The sequence below is a fragment of the Carassius gibelio genome, chromosome A24 (assembly GCF_023724105.1).
Source record: "Carassius gibelio isolate Cgi1373 ecotype wild population from Czech Republic chromosome A24, carGib1.2-hapl.c, whole genome shotgun sequence".
Lineage (NCBI taxonomy): Eukaryota > Metazoa > Chordata > Actinopteri > Cypriniformes > Cyprinidae > Carassius > Carassius gibelio.
The window spans coordinates 16,784,679-16,807,021 of record NC_068394.1 but is presented as its reverse complement, the minus strand read 5'-3'; the positions used below and the strand labels follow the sequence as shown (position 1 = coordinate 16,807,021).

The 22,343-nt window shown below is 37.5% G+C and overlaps 1 protein-coding gene and 1 long non-coding RNA gene across 6 annotated transcripts in view; one reads left to right on the top strand and one right to left on the bottom strand.

Moving 5' to 3' along the window:
- Positions 1-22,012, top strand: part of LOC127946188 (cytoplasmic protein NCK1) — a 50,153-nt gene extending 28,141 nt beyond the window's left edge. For 3 of the 5 annotated variants that reach the window (XM_052542555.1, XM_052542556.1, XM_052542557.1), the window contains exons 2-5: positions 2,283-2,334; positions 4,698-4,941; positions 18,064-18,782; positions 18,910-22,012. In XM_052542555.1, the coding sequence (XP_052398515.1) occupies positions 4,716-4,941; positions 18,064-18,782; positions 18,910-19,110 (1,146 nt within the window). In that variant the 5' untranslated portion in view covers positions 2,283-2,334; positions 4,698-4,715 and the 3' untranslated portion in view covers positions 19,111-22,012. Of the gene's footprint in view, positions 1-2,282; positions 2,335-4,697; positions 4,942-9,716; positions 9,936-10,693; positions 10,843-18,063; positions 18,783-18,909 lie in introns of those variants that run through there. The other 2 variants (XM_052542558.1, XM_052542559.1) reach the window with 2 other exon arrangements.
- Positions 9,520-12,268, bottom strand: LOC127946190 (uncharacterized). The gene is made up of 2 exons (XR_008151023.1): positions 11,974-12,268; positions 9,520-10,760 (listed from the first exon to the last, which is right to left on the bottom strand). It is a non-coding gene; the product is annotated as an uncharacterized LOC127946190 (long non-coding RNA).
- Positions 22,013-22,343: the final 331 nt, after the last annotated feature.

Below are 22,343 nucleotides of genomic sequence, written 5' to 3'. Positions count from 1 at the left end.
AAAAGCACATTTATTTGAAATCGAAATCTTTGGTAACATTATAAATGTCTGTACTTCCACCTTTGATCAATTTCATGAGCCCTTGATGAATAAAAATGGTCATTTTTTTAAAAAGTAAAAAAATAACAAAAATTATAATACTCAGTAGTGTAAATCTTGACACATTCATGTGTCTAACCAGTGTTTAGTTGGTGAGATTTGAGCAGGAACACCTTAAAAAGCAGAATAAGAAGACTACCAAAGGTCATGAACAGACAGATGACAGGTCATTTTAAGAGGGAAAGTAGCGATGGAGAAAAAGCTGGTTTAGGACAGAGAATGTGACGGTCAGATGAGCGTGGGGCGTATGATTGGCCTTCGGTTTGTGATCTCTGGCTGTGAACTCAGCTATGCGTTGGGAGTCAGTGGGCTGTAGGCTTCGTCTGCCAGAGTTAGGGAGTGACTCTCAGTGTCTCTGCACTCTGTTGTTAACTTTGCCTCCCAGCGTTCATTAATCTAATTAGTGAAACTACAAGAGGTTTGAAAGTTCTGGTAATAGACCTCATAAAATAGATCTGGTTTACCTTGCAGGCGAGTTTATTAATGGAGATGTGCACGTTTAGAAATGTGTGAGAACTTAAATGAAAAAAAAATAAGCTATCGTGTTATATCATTCGCCGCAGTAACCACTGTCTGAGAAAATACCTCTGGTCAATCTTGTTTGGGGTGTTCAGAATGTTATTTTTTATCATTTTCATGAGATTAAAGTATATTTATAATGCAATGTCTTTATCACTGCTTAAAATACTGTGAAATATGTTGTGCGCCTTATTCTGTGTAAGAAGCTTCTCGCAGAACTATTTATTTCAAACACTCGACTGACGCTATGAAGCGAGCTTGGAGTAAAAATATGTTATTAAATGTGGTATTTTCACATGCTTTTAGATGGGGCAGCATTTATTACGCAGAGCCGTAGTTCACGGAGAAGATTCGCAAACAGCTGTCATTATCGCAAATGATTTCTGCAATTTCATAATCACGCAATAAAATGTATTTAATTTTTTTTGCGTAATTTGTCAGTGAACTAGGGCTCTGTCGTAAATGCTGCTCCACCTGAAAGCACGATGATGATTTACTGCTGATTACAGAACCAGCTTAACTATCAAAATGTGCATGACAATTGCATTTGATTAATCATGCAGCCCCTAGCATACAATTTAACTAAATATTTTAAAAGTTTACCAAAAAATTAATTTCTAGGCACCTTAGGAGTAAATTTTATTTATACATTTTTTCTCAAATTGAGTTTTCATAAATACAAATATTTTCTGGATTCCATTTTAATTATAACAATCAAAATATTTTTATATAATTTTGAAATTATAACTTATTAATTGATCATCTTTTTTCAACAATACGTATGCACTTAAGGCATAAACGCAGTTCATCTTTTAAAACAATTCATAATTTTAAAATGCTGTCATATCGAAATTAAATATTATTTTTGCTAAACAGAGTGCTGCACAACATTATTACTATTATCTACTATTAAAACATGCAAGAATAAGTATTACTTTGTACGTTCTTCTGTATAATAGTTAAATGCATGATCATAACTATTGTAGCACATTCTGCTATACAATAGAAAATATTAAGATGTTAAAATAATATGTTGAGGGAAATTAACGGATTGGCAACATAAATCACAGCCTAAGGTATTGTACTCCTTTTTTGGTGCATTTCCGATTCTTTTACTGACATCTGATTTCAGTTTGTCCGGTATGATGTCAGGATCATAGATGGGAAGCCACTTTGGCTCGTAAAAAAAAAAAAAATTCTGCATTTAAAATGAAACTGCTGTTTGCGTCCTACTTTTGGATCTGCCTTTTCTCATCTTCCTGATTCATGTTTGGACGATAAACAATCGCTGCCCATCATTCTAGAGGAAGTGATCTCTCGCTTTGAATGCACAGACATAATTTGACTATATACTCTCTTCTGGCAGTCGTTGCGTTGATGTCTTAAAACAATTGTCATCTTTCTCAGCTATTTATTTAGCCAAATTGCACACAGTCTCTAGGCAGATTCTTGTCTTTGGTGAATAAACAGTGGATCATTCCCTGCGTACCCTACAGAGGGAGTGTCCAACAGCGCCCTAGGCAGCGTACATGGCAAACACTTTGGACGGGAGATGTGTGTTGCATCGGTTGGAGTCTGTTTCCATTAGTTGTTTTCCTTTCTTGTGTTTGTCTTTGAGAACATAATGCACATGGTGTTGAACTTTGGTGTTTATTCTTTTCTAGGTCTGCCATAGAGCATCTCTACGAAGATATCCACAGCTTTGATGCAGCACAGGTAAGCATTTACACTGGCGTTACATATTCTGAGTGGTTGTCTGAGCATTGCTAGGTGTTTGTTAATGTTTTCTCGGTGGATGCTAGGTAGGGCTGGGGGATAAAGATGTATTGAAAAAATGTATGTTGATAACGATGATAAGCTCTGGACATTTTTACTTGGTGTTGATTAATCTAACAGCCGATCATAAAGCAATATACAGAAATAAACACGACAGCAGCTAGTCAGTATATGTGGCAAGCATGTTTGGCCTGTTTCTCTGTGAATGAATGGCACAGTTTTGTCTACACAAACCCAAATGTGGAGTGCTCGTGGTGCTTTCACCATCTGCATCTTAATATATGAGGAAATGAACACTTAAACTTCATCTCCAGAGCTGCTCTGGTAGTCACTTCACCAGGACTTTACAGTTTCATTTAAGTTTCAAATACACAACGAAACACTTCACAATTGAAACTTAAAGATACTTTGATGAAAGCCATCAAAATAAAAGTTTGGTTTAACTTGAAGAAATTGTGACAGAAACTGAAATGTAATAAAGTAATGATAATAAAATTCATATTTTTAAGAAGTATCATACAACCAAGATATTTTTTCATCCATGTTTTAATTCACACAGTTCTGTTGTGCAGCATCTTATTTGACAAAACAGAAATGCAATGTTTTGTTGTAAATGAATTGTTAGATTTTCATTTGATTCCATTTTAAAAGAATGATTAAACTTTTATTTACTCATTCATTAGAAACCATTGATGATACATTTGTTTTAAATCATAAAACACAGAATCCAGAAAAATAAAATGGAAAACAATTTTGATCTCATTCATTCTCAAGGTCTGTGTGGAAAGCATTTTCTTCCCCATTAATTAATCAGTATTTTGTCAAATATTGATATCAAATGATATGGGAAAACATATTGTGATAATATTTTCAACATAAATGCAACACTTTTTTTCTGTTGTGTTGTAAATGTTAAATGAATTGTATCCTGACAAGATGAATAAAATAAGAAATAAAAATATATATTTTCTGACACTTTTTTTCCCCCTACTGTTGCATAAAATTTTAAACAAATTTTGTGTCTTAAGATAATTCATATAAATTCAAGACTCCTGACAAGATGAAGAAAATACATACTACACTTTTATTTGTTAGCCTATCTCTCTTTCAGTAGCAGAAATTTAAATGTGAGATTTTGGAAATTATATCTAAATTTGGAGGGAACGGTCGGGAAGAAAATTGTTATTAGCAGACAGCGGGTGAACAAAAAGTGAATATATAGCGGGAGCAAGTGGGTGCGCAATATAACCTTGCGGGACAAAAAAAATTGTCTTACGCAGACCTCTATTTTGGATTACCAGAAATAATAAAAACATAAATGCATAGTTGCCGAAGTTTTGTTTCATTATTAAAAGTATTGTTGAAGAAATCCAGTCAATTCAGTAGGAATCCATATAGTTGGGAATTTAGTGTGAGTGCAAATATTTTGGCGCGTTTTGCGTAGTTTGAAAGTGGTTTGTGTGCTTCATACATCTCTACACTATCAACAATAGACAATGTTATTTTTATTTTTTTTTTACCTTTGAAATTGCACCAACATTTTGTGACTGCACCTTTGCACATCTATTTTCATACTTTCACGGCATGTAACCAGTCAAATTATGTGTTCATTTTGTTTCCAAGCTTCTCAGATCTGCATATCAGACAAATACTTTTTTGCATATTTAATGTACCTATTACTTTATATTCTTTTGAGTCCTCGTTTCTTAGTTGAGGGCAACATTTCAACGTTTTTTGTGACTGGATTGAATTTGTTTGATGTAACTAATGAAAGCAAGAGTCCAAAGACCTTTAGAAAGTAGGTCACCTACCTAGGCCTTGAGATTTTCATGAGAAGGTGAACAAAGATGTAAATCCATTCTGACAGCCAGGTTTGCCGTCCTGAGCCCTGATGGCCAATCAGCATCGGTCTGTTCTTGAGAATGTTACCTGGTCATGTCCTTTAGACTCAAAGGTCTCCAGTGTCTTATCGGTTCTCAAGTTCACTGCTGTTGTTGTTGTTGTAATACAACATTGTCATTTTAGATCCATCAAGTCAGGCTTAGTCATCTAAATGAACATCAGGATCTCTGCAACTTCCATTTTAACTCCAGACTGTTCCCAGCAAATGTCAGTATTTGTTAAGATGGAGTTAATTTGAAGATTTCTGTTGGTTTTCCAAAAAGCAATTTGACCTTGATGTTGGACATTGGAACAGTTTTTCTCTTTTCTTAAATGCCAGAGCTTTTTAATCATTGTTTTCGATTTGTTAAAGTAAGTCTAGTTCCATTATGTAACCTCAGTTCAATTATTATCTTCCTCAGTGTTGAAATAAATCCAAGATGACGGAAGAGGTGATTGTCATCGCCAAGTTTGATTACATGGCCCAGCAGGACCAGGAGCTGGACATTAAGAAGAACGAGCGTCTCTGGCTCCTGGATGACTCCAAGTCCTGGTGGCATGTACGAAATGCTACCAACAAGACCGGTTTCGTGCCATCTAACTACGTCGAACGAAAGAACAGCGCAAGGAAAGCCTCAATCGTCAAGAACCTCAAAGACACTTTAGGTAAGGCCGCAACTTCTGCTTTACTCAAGAACATCCTCCCAGTTGCTGTTTGATTAGATCTCGAGATTAAAATTAGAATCTCACGTTGCTTCAACCCTATGTAACATCTAGCAGCAGAATGTCTAGAATTCACCAGAAGTTATTTAGCAGAATGTCCAGGCTACTCTTTTTCATTCAGCAAAAGTGAAAAAGAATGTTTCCAACTCCAGAAATTATTTAAAAAAATCACCCTAAATGTAGTCTATGGGACTTCTGAACCCCTGTGATAGTTGTGTGTGAAAAACACATTTAAGTTATTATACATTGCAATGCAATGGCATTTAATAGCTTTGGTTGCATATAGAAGGACGGGTTGAAATAACGCATCAGTGATGACAACGATCATTTTCACTGCTGTGTGGGCAACAATTATTTGAATCTACTTCTGCTTTAAAGAGGTCCCGATATATTTGTTTCTAATTGGGTAATGTGCGGTTTAGTATGTAGGGCATATCTTCTTGTCATTTCCTGGGGAGTCATTGTTTTTGACCACAATACTTGGTGCTTAGATACACCGGAAGATACAGTACTGAACAGTTAGAAGCTTTAATTTGAGAGACTGCTTCTGTTCAACTGCTTGCTAGCTCCTAAAATCACACACCTTCAGTGAGTTACTTTTCAGGTACAGTAAACGTTTTGCTGCAAAATAGTAGCTTAAAACTGAGACACTGTATTGTGTATGCATCGACTATCATTGAAGAGAAGTTTCTCTTGAATATACTGGTTTGTTTAGAATTTAAAGATTTAGTTTGACAACACTGCGTTTGCAGTGCATGCTCCGTGCTAGCTGTATTGTCAGATTTATTAGGTTTAGCATAAAAATGAGGCTTATTTGTTGGATGAATCTCATGAAACTTGACATAGTTATATTTTTTGACTTCAGTCAAAAGAAAGCAATCAAAAATTATATTTTGCAATGGCAATTGACCTGGTTCTTAGAATTTATATATGTGTGTGTGTGTGTGTGTGTGTGTGTATGTATATACGTATGTATGTTTTTTTTTTGTTTTTTTTGCAAAATTAATGCCAGTCACAAAACAACTCTGCAAAATTTTTTAGTTTTTTTGTATAACAAAATATGGGTTTTTATGCAAAAGAAATGTTTGCTTATCATGAAAATACTAATAATAATACATGTAATACTTTTGCAATTGGCTTTACTTTTAGTATGCGGTGTTCTCTTTTTGATATTGGTGCAAAATATTGGGGTCTCTAAATCTCATGAATCTAATAAAAGCATTAAATATGTACAGTGATATAAAGTGTAATGCTTTTAGTGTTTGTACTTAAAGTTTTGTAACGGAAGTAGCAACAGATCTTTTCTTGTGTTGTGGCGTTCATCAGATTTAAACAGAAAGAAAACACAGTAGGGTGGCGACATGGTTCTATGCTATCTATCAGTTGTTGACTGGAAATGAATGTCAGGTTTAACCAGACTAAATGATTGGAGAAGACCAGCATGTCGCCAGAGAGAGATCTCTACTCGTACACTCAAAGATTAAGTTATGATATTTTAATAAAAAAATGAGGTAAAAAAAAAAATGGAATGTATGCGTTGATGATACGATCTTTCATAATAAGATCAATAACTTGCTTAAATTTTAATTGCATGCAAAATTCTTGTGCATTTAAAGGATTTGAGATGTTGACGAGGGAAGTGTTTGTGACTCTGGAATGTGAGGCATAGTGTCAGGAGATAAGCACGACAAAGAGAAATGGAGGAGATTGAAAGATTAGCTCATCATGTTCCTGTCCAGACTAGACCACATGTTTACCACACTTGAAGACCTCCTGGACCCCTCAGCTGGCGGCTTCAGTCCGATCACCAGAGTGGAAATGCTCTTCCGAGCCTCTGGCTTGAGTGAAGTCAAAACTCTCAATAGGAAATCAGTGTGTCCTAGTGTAATGTTGTCCCAAGGCTCTTTGGCCTTTAAGTTATATATATTGTTTATTTTTTTAACAGAACATCATAGTTTTCAAACCTCTATTCGATGCAAAAGCTTAGTTATGGAGAAACAGCCCATGTGTCAACCAACCCTTTTCTTCACTATATCTGAGGGGTGGGCGATATGAACAAAATCTAATATCACAATATGGTTATTTTTGCTTTAAATTTTTGATACCATAGAAATATCATAATTCTTGTCACCAGGGTCAGTATCACAAAAAAAAGAGTACTAGCCTAAAAAAAACACGCGTACTGAAATCAAGTAAACTGTTAGTGATTAAATAAGAAAAAGAAATGACAAGCAATAGAACAAAAAACTACAGTAGAACAAATACATAAGAAATGCAACATTGTATAATGTAACCAAATAAAAAAAAAAAAAAATCATATTTTCACTGTATAAATTGAATATATATTTCTTCTAATTAAAGTTACTGAAGTAATTTAGTGAAGGGCAGTGAAATATTTTTTTTCTTTTGTTGTTTGATTAACATGAATGACAGACAGTGGGAATATTGGACTGCTGTCACTTTAAGAGCTGCCCGGATCCAGTATGTTACAATGCTTTCACTTAAGAGCTACATTTCTGTGTTTATGAGAATACTTCAAAAGATGAAAGTGTTCGTATTTAACCATTCTAAGCCTAAAAGGCAGCAATAATAACTCCTTCAGGAGTAAATTTTCAATGCTTCAAAACGCATGCAGACGATATGTTTTTGTGACCATGTAGTACAGCAACGACACGTCAGTGTGTAACTGCGATAGAGACGATAGTCTAAAATCTTTACCGGATGACAAATTTCTACCGTTTAATCGTGTCTATTGGTATGTCAGCCATCCCTAATCTGGAGATACGTTTACAGAACAATGATTTGACAAAAAATTACTTTTAAAGACATGAATAAATCTAATCCTTTAATAAATCAAGCACGTCCCATTTTGAGAAAATCAGGTTACATGATTTTACTGATTTGCACGTGAAGTTTGGGTTTTTATGGAGGAGCAAAAGCACACCACTGGAAAGGGGCTGGAATAGGGCACAATAATAATTTTTCTTGGTTATTTTATAGGGGTGCTCTGATCACAATCGTCAGTAAAGCCGGTTCTCTAATCAGTGGTAAATTCCATCAGGTGTGTGGTTTCACATAGAGCAGCTGTTACTACACAGAGCCATTGTTAACTGAGAAGATGCACAAATAAATGCTGAAAATGAACGTGGATTTGCGCATTTTCTCAGTTAACAACAGCTCTGCATAGTAAAAGGTGCTCTATGTGAAATCATGCACTTGATGGAATTTACCGCTGATTAGAGAACCGGCTTTACTGACGAGATGCGCATTAATGTTCAACCGATCGTGATCGGAGCAATAGTTTGAGGCCGAAATCGAAAATGAACTTTAATTAAATCCACAGCTCTAGTACAGTTGACAACATTGTCAAAATGAAATATATATATATATATATATATATATATATATATATATATATATATATATATATATATATATATACACAAAAACGACTTAAAATGCTGTATTATTTCATGCCAGGCCAGCAGTGGGTGATGTCACTTTGTAAAGAAACCATACAGATTCCTATAGACTGAACACGTAACTGAAAACTATTGTGTAAATGCCTCCTAATTTAGCTAATGCATATGGTAAATTAATTTGTGCCATATAGTTGATTAAATACATGCATGTATGTATGTCTGTGTTTGTAACTTTTTCTGTAAGCATCCTTTAAAGCGACAGTTTCTGCTAGTAAATATTTGAAGTGATATTTCCCTGGAACTGCAGGCACAAGTCTCTGAGATGCATGTTTGCTTTTTAATCTAATCTTCACATCGGTGCACTCTGTGGTGGTTAGCTGGAGGTGGGGTCTCTGTTGTTGGTACACAGGAACAGGAATGGGTGCTTGTGTTTAGCCTGGAGCTGTACAGTGAGAGTTGTGTGTTTGTACGCTGATGGCTATCTCTCTATCGCTGTCTTTGCGGCTGTTTTGAAAATGGCTTGTTCACACAGCCTCTGTTCTTGAGCGTTTCTCTTGGATGTTGTTGTGTTTTGTTTGTGTGCATGTCTTTGCATGTGTCATCACCTTTAGGTACTTTTTTGCCCTGCTGAGTGCAGTACACTTCTGTAATATACTCCTGGAATAGCTTGTTTTGAGTGATCCGTTCAGTGCCAAATTACTTCAGAAATCCTAAAATATGTTGTTTGAGTTTCTGAGCTACGAGCGCCTCCAAATGAAATTGCAAAATTAAGGACTTTTTGAACCAGTTTTTCCCATGTTCAGACAAACACACATCCAAGGTCTAGGAGAAATTAAGTGAAATAAGTGAAATAACAAATAATCTTTATCATGGTGGTGTTAATCATAAGGGTCATTCCTCACTCTGAACCTTCAGAGGGTTTTTTTTTTTTTTTTTTTGAAGAAGAAAATATCCAACAAAATAAGTTTAGAATTTACCGTTACATTTTACACACCTAGGGTGTCCTTTTTAGTTTAGTTTTTTTTTTTTATATATATTAAAATGCATCCATTTAATGTAACATTGCAACACAATTTAACTTTATTTTTTATATTAAAAGTTTGTATCAGATGCTATAAAATACTATGCTATAACATCATAGTATTTTCATGGTACATAAAAAAACAATAACCCATTGATAACATGTCCGAACAAGTGACATGTTCTTGTTTTAGTATGAACAAACTGGGTTAACTTGCTGCTGTCGATGAAGATCAGTCATTATAGGCAGTCAGCGTTGCCTGCTAGTCACCATGAGTTCACTATGTATGTATGGGGGGAAGACTAGTAATGCTGGAGGAGGGAGTGATTGCGATTGGTTCACTCTGGTCACATGGTCAGGCAGCCGATTGTTGTCCAGGCGGAGAGCGGTTGACTCGTGGGAGGGTGTTTCACATGGAATAGTTGCACAGCTGCCGAGGGAAGTGCTGGGATAGCCCAAAATGGATATGGCTAACCTCTTCAAACACTTCTTCCGTAAGTTTTGCAACTTTTCTCTCCTCCTCATTATACCGCCAGTCTAGAAAGCTGACAGTGCTGAAAGTTTTAGCTTGGATTGAGTTTTGACACATTCTTGGTTATAGGATTAGGGAAGTTTGAAAGGATTTTCCTTTCTGAGCTGAGTGGGAATTTGTCACTAACCCACCACCAAACACACACACATACACACACGCACAGTTTTTACTCCTTTTTACTATTAATTTGTCATTTGGACACACTTTACTTTTCCTTAATTTGTTTGGAAACCAAATATGAGAGAACAGAGAAGTTGGCTTGGGAAGTCTCTCTCTCTCTCTCTCTCTCTCCCTCTCCCTCTCTCTCTCTCCCTCTCTCTCTCTCTCGTTCTCTGTGTTTGTCGAGCAGCTGGGCGGGCAGTGCTCTGAAAAGCCTGTAATTGCACTTCACACGCACACACACACGCACACACACACACACACACTGCAATCAGCACAGTGTAAAGAACTTCCCTTCTTCTTTGTGCACTTAAACTCTCCTGTTACACTCAACCGGAATTCTTTCCCAGCTCAAGTCTCCTTTAATCAAGTTTGGTTTTGAAGCCTTCCAGTCCTTCTCGATCCGACGCGTGAGGTTTTTTCTGTAGTTTGGGTGTTGAGGGTCTGCTGTTTGGGGTTTCCTCATGTCAGCTCTTGGTGAAACACTGGAAGCATTGTGTCATCCGTACCGCTCAAGCTGATTGATGAAGCCCGTATCTCTTCTGGGAGAGCCGCTGGTGGAATATATGACCGCTTTCTGGAGACACTGGACCCTTCACTGACGGGACTGATGTGTCTTCTTCTGTAGCTGTGCAGTAAAGGACAGTTTAGTGTCTTACAAGGTGCTGAAGGACCGTTGGACGTGATGTGGCCGTGTCTGAAGTGTGTGGGTATGTAACTCTGATCAAGAAATAAGGATCTTAAAGGGACTGTGCATCAAAAATGTATCTGTTTTTCAAAACCCATATCACTGTTATCCCAAACAAATATTTTTTAAATGTATATCGCTAAAAAGTTTGTTTTTGAAATAATTATGTTAACCAAGGTTGCATTTATTGGATAAATACAGCAATATTGTGAAATCTCTTTTACAATTTATTTTGATTTATTTATGCCAAATATATAGCTCAATATAGTCTTCATTGTCACGAGATCTTTCTGAAGTCATTCTAATATGTTAATATAGTAAGAAACATTATCAGCGTTGTAAACAGTTGTGCTGTTTAAAAATTTTGGGAACTTTGTAAAAAATTTTACAGGATTCTTTAAATTAGAATTTACATTATAAATGTCTTTTACTGTCAATTTTGACCAATTAAAAAAAAATATCTATCGTACTGTAAATCGTGATACAATAATTTATAGCATTTTAATCTATCATTAGATTGATTTCAATTTAGTATTTCATTTCCAATTCATTGACTAAATAATATTGAACTTTATTGAAGCATTTATCTCAAACCAGCCATTACATTAAAGTAATTACCGTATTTTCCGGATTATAAGTCGCACTTTTTTTCATAGTTTGGCTGGTCCTGCGATTTATAGTCCGGTGCGACTTATTTATCAAAATTAATTTGACATGAACCGAGAGAAATGAACCAAGAGAAAACATTACCGTCTACAGCTGCGAGAGGGCCTGTAGTCTACCACTGAAAACAGAGCGCCCTCTGGCGGCTGTAGACGGTAATGTTTTCTCTTGGTTCTTGGGTCTAAATAAATGCGACATATGTTTTTTTCCTCATCATGACATATTTTTGGACTGATGCGACTTACACTCAGGTGCGACATACAGTCTGAAAAATACGGTATTGTTTTAGCAGTTTCAGTCAGATTATTAACATTGGTGCCTAGTTCACACTCCTATTAAACACTAATAGTCTCCTCCACTGTTGTGGATCTTCATTCTCATTCTTCACATGACATGTGACCATCAGCTATGTTTGACAATGATGACATTTAAACCTGACATAAACCTAAATACGCCATATTTAAAAAATGTTCTTTCTTTAAAGGAATACCTCTTTTGTGTTCGACAGAAGAAAGTGACAGGAGTTTGAATGCCTAAACTGTCCCTTGATTCCATTACGTTAAACTCATCATTGAAACACGTCCATCTTTCTCCCAGTTTATCCACTCCATCTCATCCTTTCTCTTTTCTTGTCGCTCGGCCTCGGCTGCTAGCGGAAGTGCTCTAATCTGAGACAGATTTCTCCTTGGATCTTTGGAGCCTGTGAGGGAGGAAGTGAGCAAACCAGATTGATGATTCACTGCAGCGTCAGCCCATCCGTCTGTTTTTCTCCACTTCCCACTCTGCCACTTATAAAGCTGACGGAAAACACCACGAGATAATGTAGCTTTGTGAAGGGGACAAACGCACAAGCTTTAATTTAAATGCGAGCGTCCTCTCACACAAGAGGAGTACAGGAAGTGCTGATGGCTTTCTGGAGTGTTAATGATTAAAACACACAACAGGCTGATGGTGTTGCATACGTGGATGGGCTGTGACCCCCGTTTGACTCTCGACAGACCTGCGCTAGCCAAACAAGCACAGATGTGAGGCTATTTATTCCTGCATGTTGTCAAAGAATCTGCACCAGAAATCAGCATCAGTGCTTAAACCGTAAGGGTGAATCTCACGAAATGTTTCACCTCAGAAAAAAAAAAATACAAAAATAAAAAAGTATAAATAGTTTATACTGTAATTTTGTTTTTTAGTTTTTAATGTTGTATATATTATTTATTTAGACCGTAGTGTAGCTTTAACATTTTTGGCATTTTTATGTGTCAAAAATGTCATTATAAAAAAAAAAAAAAAAAGTTAGTATATATTTTATAAAATATATCACTTAGTTATATTTTGCATAATCTTCAAAAATTCAGATGACACCATCTTTGCGCTGGTATGATATTTGTAGGTAACTATGTGACAGCTGTCATGTGTACATGTACCATACCATGACAAATATTCTACAAAGTACCATTAAGCATCTTGTAAACACCATGGTGTATGAATATGGTCATCAGTCAGTACCATGATATGTAAATATTTACCATCAGAAATAATACATTTTCCATGGTACTACCAAGACTTAGGTTGTTTGTTTTCCACACTTTTCTTTTTTTTTTTTTGTCATGGCATAAAATCCCATTTTTCATTGCCGTATGTTGCTTTTAAATGGAGTAGAGCTTTTTATTGGAGAACAATAGGATGAACTCACCATAGGAAACAACTAATCTGGGTTGGCTCGTGTTGCACTCACAGGAAAGACTTAAAAATGGAAGGGAAGTGGATGTAGTCTGTCGGGCGGGAGGAATTGAAGCTTTAGATGAATCAGACTCTGTTGGGTTTTACACGTTGTAATGGCTACCAGATAGTTGTAAATGACAGTTTTTGGTCAAAATTGATTTGAAAGTTAGCTAATATTGGAGTGGGTAATAAAAACAGACACTGATATATGCACATTGAGTTATGGCCATGCAAAAGCGTGCAGCTTCCTTCCTGAGCATCCATCGTAGGAATCCAGGAAAATTCCTAATTCTGTAATCAGGAAATACACCATTGTTTTAGAAGCAGCACAATCCATGCACTCATAGAGACTTGAGGTGGGACAAAACCTAGCATTATGGTGGCGAGTTTTTTGACAAGCATCATTAAGATTTTCTTCAAGAAATGTATAGATCTATTTAAAAAAAGCAGAATTCCAAAAAAAAAAGCATGTACTTAAGAGGGATACACATGTCATGTGTGATCCAACCTGTTTGCGAAATTGTCTGTTTATGTTGATGTGGTCAGTTACTGAAGTTAAGAGAATTAAAAATAAACTTGCTTAAACTGTCCATGTCGGCTCTTTCTAGTCTAAGTAGACTGACCGATCCAATGACTGAGTGGGTGGATTACCTTCCCTGGCTCGTGAAACAACATCAGTCATATCACGCTCAAAAAACCCCCACCACCACTGGTCTAAACATTCACAGATCAGTTGCCTGTTTTAACAAGTGACAACTTGAAATTTGCCATTATAATCCTTGTTTATTTTAACCTGCACTTAGGTCCAGATTTGCATTTATTTCCCACTATTTCATTCAAATGTATTTATTGTCTTTAATCATTTACTCACCGTTATGTCTTGCCAAACCTGTATGACTTTGTTCTGGAGAAATTAAGAATTCTTTTTGTCTTTTTTTTTTTCCGATACAGTTACACACTGAGGCTTTTACAGTTACATACGTAAGATTTTGGATCTTTTTAATGAATCAATCAAACCATTAACACAACCTTTTTGAATGATTCTGTCATGAATCATATTGATCTGGTTCTCATCAACTCGCTGACCTAATGATATGGTCATGACAGCTCGTGGGAAAGGAATGAAATGAGGGTGAATAAATTGAATTAACAGAAGTAGCATTTTTGGGTGAACTGTCCCTTTAAGAAAAGTCTTTTGAATTTGTAGAAGAGTCAAACTCATGCTGTCAGTCAGAAGATTCACACAGCCGTGGTTACATGTACCAACATGTCCAACACAGAAGTACTAAATGCTCCAGTTATTATCGTTCATACACTCCACATTCACTTCCTGCTCACGTTGACCTTGCAAACGTCAATCCCCTTAATCTGACATAGTTTAGAGGCCAAAGACAAATATATCTTGTTTTCGGATTTCATATATTTGCCATGCAAATCAGGCAGTAGAGGTATCCGCAAGCCAGAGTAAATTATTCTGGCCTTGAGCTTTGATAAGCATCTCTCTCAAAGCAGAAAGGGCCATTTGAAAAGCTTTTTTGTCACTCTGTTAACCTTTAACCCTTGAGTAAGCATAAAGTAAACTGGGTGATTTCCTTTCAGATTAGGTAAGCGAGTTTCCAATGTTTTACCTGCATCTCGGTTGTCAAGTTTTGTTAAATCACATCTGGTAAGTATTATTCTTGAGCAATGCCTACAGGTATATTCATTAAAAATAAATGTAAATATACAGGCTGAGTTTGCCTTTTTCCCAGATAGCTGTTTTGACAGATCCATGTTGAGAAACAGGGTAAACCCGCCTAAGGTGGTTTGGTGGACTTCTTTTTCCCCTGGTGAGAAAGGTCTATTCTGATGGTTTAAAATGGGGTTGGCTTACCTTGAACAAACCATCTTAAACCAGCAAACAACCTTGGGCTAGTTTAGGTTGTTTTTCAGCAGATATACTATGGTAATACCATAGTAGTAGGGCTGAAACGATACCTTGAGTAACTCGACTACAAAAAATGATCGAGGCAAATTCAAACCTCTTTTAATTTATTTTAAATCTCACGTCAGGTTCTTTCGCAATAATTTTTTTTTTTTATGTGACAACGCGTTTACTTCACCCAGAAAGCGGAAGGGGACACAAGCGCTGCGTCCGAAATCGCATAATGCAAGGAGTCAGCAGTGTTTTGATTTGAGGGTGTGGGCAAACGTAAAGAGAACGTCATGGCGTGTGTCCATTGCAAGATAGAGCTGGCATACCACAACTATGCCCTATGATTTCCGCGATGCAGAAAACGCGGATGTAATCGCAGAATCCAGTCATAAAAACGGAATTTACAGTTTAACGCGGAATGGCACGGAATTTGCCAAATTTTGAATGAATTAATCAAAAATAGGTCATTGCACTTACGTCAAATCACGATATGGACTAATATCTGTAAATATTAAGCCAGAACAGTATATTTAAATATGAATCCTGCATGTCTGTGTTAATGAATGGAGCAGAAGTGCGTCTTCATTCATTAAACGCACAGAAGCGCGTGTGACGCTCGCGGTGATATCAGCATCTGCTGTCTCACTAAATAAGGACGTGAACACATGAACAATATCTCCAGAACTGCTCTGACAGTCACTTCATGAGCATTTGACAATTTTATTTGAGTAAAACTAGTGTCACATCACATGCACAGAACTGTAAAGGTACGCCAACCCGTCAAAATAAAGGTCCGGTTAAAGACTATTGTTCAGCAGAATGTACATAGCCTACTACAAAAAAAAAAATCCAATTTTTTTTTTTTTTTTTAAGGTTTAATCACACAACATTTCCATGTTTTATTTTTAATAGTAAATCTCCTTTGTTTACCAAAAAGTTACGTTAATTTTCAATAATTGAAAGATAAATTAAATTAATGTTTTATGTGTTTAATGTTTAATGTGCATCTCAGAAAATGCTTTATTTAAAACCCCAACTGAATGGCACTTAAATGCACTTAATTCATCTGTCAACTTTATTGTCATTGTTCACAGTACAAGTACAGACAGAGAAACAATGGGTAATAATTAAATGTTTATTTTTTGATGTATGCATTGCATTCTATGCATTTAAAAAATAAACATTTCTCTTGCATACTTAATATTGCACTTTAAGCAAAAACACATTTTATCCGATTACTCGATTAATCGATGGATTTTTTTGGTAGAATACTCGATTACTAAAATATTTGATAGCTACAGCCCTAAATAGTAGTTCAATGCATTTTGTATTATAGAAATGGCAATGGTATTGCAGTCTAATACCATCCTTTTGTTGCTGCATAAAGATTAAGGTTTTTGTAAGGTATGTAAAGAGAAAGCGTGTTTATCTGTCCCTGGGCCTTTGGATTGGGCCGGTGCAAACTTCACTGCCAAGTGGACATTTTTGCACAGTAACACTATTCACAAACCTTTGCCAATCCCGCCAACATAGTCAGACGGCCTCGGGGTCAGATATTCTCCATTAATCCTCCAGACCGGCCCACTTGGCTTGACCTAATGTGGTCAGACAAGCCGGAATCCTCGACCGTATCCATGAACCTAACCCAACACTCCCTCGCTCATTCCTTCCCCATGGAGGAGGACGAAGGGTGTGGTGATCATTCCAGTGTCTCTTTGCAATTACTTGTACTTTTCTCTGAATAACAGAACTAGACCACACAGCTGTGTGAGACAGGTGGCTAATGATATAACTTTTCTTAGGATAAACTTGCCTCCTTGCTATCATGTTTGCAATATTTTTTGCATTGTCATAAAGCAAGTATTTTTTTTATGCTTGTTCACATGGGGATAATTGAATCATCTCTTTGATAAAGGAGGAAGGCAAAAATACACAGCTTGTCATATTATCCATGAGTGGTAAAAAATGGTCAGAACACAATCAGTTGGTTGTAATTGGGTGGTTTTGAAACTGGACCAGTGCCCGTATTAACTAAGAGAAGACACACTGCTCAAGCAGGCGGGAGCTGATAGCTACTGTGCACCCGTCAGAATGAAAACGCAAGCCTGACTACACTGTAACATGTGTTTGGACAAGTTTTCCTTTCACTCATGCCCTGCCTGTTGCTGCCTGTATCAAAATACAATGCTCTTTGGTTTCACAGATAATTTCAACAAGAATGGAATGAGTGCAGGGGGGCGGGCTAATGCAATTAACCCCTGAAGAGACTGTCTCAACACATTTTTCATTTCTGATCAAGGCTTTTCATTGACAGATGCCTTTAATTAAATGTTATTTTGAAGTTGAATGTCATGAAGCTATTGCATTAACTTTTTCTCAGTATAAAATGAACTGAAACAAAACCTGTCTGTTTGCCTACTTAAGCTGCATTTGAAGGTATCAGGGGTACAGTATGCTTCTGAGTGAGTGAGAGTGAAATGACGTGTGGTCAAGTATAGTGTCCCATACTGAATTCATGCTCTACATTTAACCCATACAACTGCACACACACAGTAGTGAACAAAAACCCAGAGCGTTGCTATTTTTGCTGCAGTGCCCAGAAACAATTGGTGGTTTGGTACCTTACTCAAGGGTTATTGAAGGTGGAAGAGATCGCTGCTCATTCTTTCCCCTCACCTACAATTTCTGCCAGTCTACTTCTAAAGCAGTATCTTACATATTCATTGTGTAGAAAGCAAACCTACAATGCAGAAACAAGTAAACAATTATGGTGGACTTGAAACATTGCAGTCCCACTCATTAGTTTCAATGAAGTTGAACTCTGCTCAACTCTGTTGCATTGCCAATTTTCTTGGGCATCCACACTGACTGATCTGCAATGCCACAAGTCTAAGAAGTTGTGTATTTGTGAAATCATTAATGGTTTGTCTTTCTGTCTGTTTTCAGGGATCGGCAAGGTGAAACGGAAAACAGGCATGCGTGAAACAGCCTCCAACGCCGACTCTGACTTGTGTCCAGACAATAGTGAACGTCTGTATGACCTAAACCTTCCTGCGCTTGTCAAATTCAGCTACACGGCTGAGCGGGAAGATGAGTTGTCGTTGGTTAAGGGCACAAGGGTCATCGTTATGGAGAAGTGCAGTGATGGCTGGTGGAGGGGGAGCTACAATGGCCATTCGGGATGGTTCCCGTCCAACTACGTGACAGAGGATGCAGATGGATCGGCGAGCAACGACTCTGCCGGCTTGTCCGAGAAATCGGCTGCTGTTGTTCATAGTGTGAACGGCAACCGGGTGCTGCACACAGTACAGGCTCTCTACCCATTCAGCTCGGGCAACGATGAAGAGTTGAACTTTGAGAAGGGGGAGGTTATGGATGTTGTGGAGAAGCCAGAAAACGACCCAGAGTGGTGGAAGTGTCGCAAAGCCGATGGGCAGATGGGACTTGTTCCAAAGAACTACGTGACTGTTCTGGAGGAGTCGCACAACTCGGCCAGCATGGTCGGGCCGCCCACACCTGACTGTGACTACATTGAGCCTTCATCCAGTGGACGTTTTGCTGGCAAGCAGTGGTACTATGGGAAGGTGACGCGTCATCAGGCAGAGGTGGCACTCAACCAGAGGGGCACAGAGGGAGACTTTCTTATCCGGGACAGCGAGTCCTCAGTAAGTAGAAAGAAATGTTACCTCTTATATTCTGATAAATATGCTGTTTATGCTGAGATTCCTGCTTTCAATAATTGGTCTGAAATGACAATTTCTATCCCTTTCTCCCAATTTTTTTGTTTTCCAGCCCAATGACTTTTCAATATCGCTGAAAGCTCAGTCCAAAAACAAGCATTTCAAAGTCCAAATGAAGGACAACCTGTACTGCATCGGACAACGCAAGTTTAACTCAATGGAGGAGTTGGTGGAACACTACAAAAAGGCACCCATCTTCACCAGCGATCAGGGTGACAAACTCTACCTGGTCAAGGCTCTGGCTGCCTCCTGATCCAAGTAGAAAGAATATCAAGTTAACAATGACTACACTTCCAGACAGACAGACTGGGAATATCAAGCATTCCAAGAAAGGGAGGTACTGGGAGAGACAGACAATGGACTCCCGTTCATTTGCTCGGAAAAATGCTTGAATTTCATTGAGGGACACGCCCAATGTATCAAAATACAGTATGTTTAGACCATAGGTGATAAAGTGTATTTTGATGTCAACATGTATTAGAATTACAACCTAGGTCGTCTTTTGTTAATATATATTCTTTTCATTCATTCTTTAACTTCCTTGTCCTTTCAAGTTTCTGCTATTGAAGTCCTGACTGAGGAGAACTTTTCTCAACATTTTTGAGAGGTCTTACCTACGGTGTTACTGCCTGCAAATGCCTGAACCACACGGAACTGTTGAAATTGATGTAATCTGCTATATTTATTAGGAATCAATATTTCTGCAATATGCACCAACAATTAAAGTGAGTGACCAAAACCAATATTCCGAATTAGGCACAATGATTTTGGGATTAATCTTGAACTATAGTCTGCCAATTGCATGTTTCCAACATTAAATCAAGCTTGAGGTCTCGTTTAGGATATATACATCTGTATTTATGAGGGGTAACATTTCTTAAGTTCTGCTTCCCTGACAATCAAGGTTCTTATGATTGTGGTTTGTTAGCTAGCTTTAACAATAGAGTCCTACATTTATTCAGACATCTTGAAACTGTCAGAAACCATGCCATGCTATAATATGATGCGTCTCCGCTTTCTCAAAGTGCTTAGCTGTGATTAATGACTTCTACTAGACATTTATTTGAATATGGGAGCTTGTGCAAGATTTGCAGATCTTCATTGGAGCCTGAATTTCAATGCCATGACTGAAGATTAAAGAAAATTAAACCACATTTGTGTACACAATAGGTATTTTATGATTCAGTGTTTTACTAATAAAAACTGCCTTTCATGAACAAGGCTGCCATCGCATTACAATTGTTGTAATGGGTATGGTTTTTGTTATTGATGGTGGGGGAGGATTGGTATAAAGATTCATCAGGTGTTTGTCTTTTCTTTGTTTGGCACTCATTTGGTTGCACACTTTCTCAAATGAGCTTATGTATTGTAATGTAGCGGATGAATGAAAATGTGTCGGCATGAAGGCAGCATTGTGAACTCAGGTTTCAAGGAAGTATCCACTTTGCTTGGCGATCAAGATCCACAGTGCTGCTTCCTTTTATTTTTTCCAACAGTTTATGATAAACGGAGAGAGACGTTCCATTGAGCATCAGAGGTTTATGTAAAACTTCATAGATAAGTATGTTTGCTGCACCAGGCAATGGGAAAGACACTTCCCTGGACATGTCTCTGTTTCAAGTTGGAAAAATGGGGAAGTTTCTTTTCTGAAGACTTATGAGTAGGGTGATGATCTGGGCTCTTCTCCAGGGGACCATCACTATGACTATAATTACTTGTCCAGCTGTTCGGAGCTGGACTGGGGCGAGAGTTGAGGAATGAGGATTGTTTTTTGGGAGTGGGGTCGCTGAGACATGCAAGTACTTGTTGGAAAATATCTACCAAGAACCTATGAGATCAACCCTACTAACAAATTGTAGGTTTTGATCAACCAGTTGAGATTCACTTGTTTTGGATGAGGGATTTCTTAGATATTTAGTCATATCACAGTTTGTGCTTTAAAATGTGCCTTCATCTCAGTTGTTGGAGCCAAAGTTTTGGTGTCCGTCTACACTATTATAAGATTGTTATTTGAGTATCGCTTTGCATGTGCGTAATACACCCCTGATAAGTGACTGGAGTGCACGGACCATGTCCTGGTCATACAAACATCCACGTTGAGGAACTTATGATTTGTCTCCTGACTGAAGTGACCTTACCATATAGACCAGGGGTGTCCAATCCTTCTCCTGGAGGGGCCAGTGTCCAACAGAATTTAGCTCCAACCAGCTTCAACACACTCGAGTTGGAAGACCTGGAAGTAAGTTTTATTAAGGCTGGAACTAAAACTTGCAGGACAGTGGCCCTCAAAGAACTGGTTTTGGCACCCCTGATATTGACCTTAGGGTAAAAGCCATATTCAAGTTCAAGGGGTTAAACCAGGAGTGTTCATTTCTGCAGTGTTTAGCTCCAATACACTTGCTGGAAATTCCTAGTAATCCTGACGGTCTTGATTAGCTGGTACATATGTGTTTAATTCTGCAAGAAGTTGGCCATCTAAGACAGTGTTTCCCAATCCTGGTCCTGGAGAACCCCCAACACTCTCTCTTATCTGACAAATATTGGAAGTCTTGGGAGTCTTTACTAATGAGCTGATGAATTGAATCAACTGAGAGACATCTAAAATGTGAATTTTTTGGTTCTCCAGGATTGGGAACCACTGAAAGGGTGGGATTGGACACCCTTCAGTGAGCAAAAAGAGTATACCTGTCAGCTTATGAGGTAGCTATAAACTGAAAGAGGTACTTTATTAATCATGCAGACTCAGTTAGCAGTTTTTTTTTTACCTGTCAATTATTTTGGGAACATGGTGGTTTTCAGTGATTTTGAACTGTTTATACTGAAAAAAATCTTTTAGATCCATCCAAGCTTTGAATTATGTGGCACTGTAATTGTTGTGGCTAAAATGTCATTAAATTGTTACAAAAGAATGAATTCTTAATTCAGGCCCCTTGATCTTCTACTGAAAAGCAAACATAGTTGCTGTTGTGGGCTGAATGGACCAGTTTTACGGAGTAACCTCATTTTATCTGAACTGTAAGTGAACCGTTTCTATAAATGGGCCTGGAGGTGATGAGAAAATCAAATGTAGTTGTGTGCTCAAGATGAAACTCCTCCTTGTATGTAAGAGGAGTTTATCAGACTGTACAAAGGAAGAAATAAACTACATAAATCAATGCTGACATCTCTTTAATGTCATCCAGAGCATAAATGTGGCAGCACAATTTCAGAGGTTAAAACTATATATAAAGGCTTAATTAGTAAATGTCATTTGGAATCAGTTACCCTGCATGATTTTGTGTCCCACTGTTATGGAAATTATATTTTGCTAGCACTAAATGAAGACCTGCTGGGAATCATAATGATTTCACACATGCTGTGCGTGAAACAATTAACTGAACCAATGTGAAATATTAGCTGAGAACAGCACGGGAAGCGCGTGACCATTAAGAACGAAATTACTTGTGTCTGCCCAGTTCCGTAAATACAGAAATGTACTCCCCATGA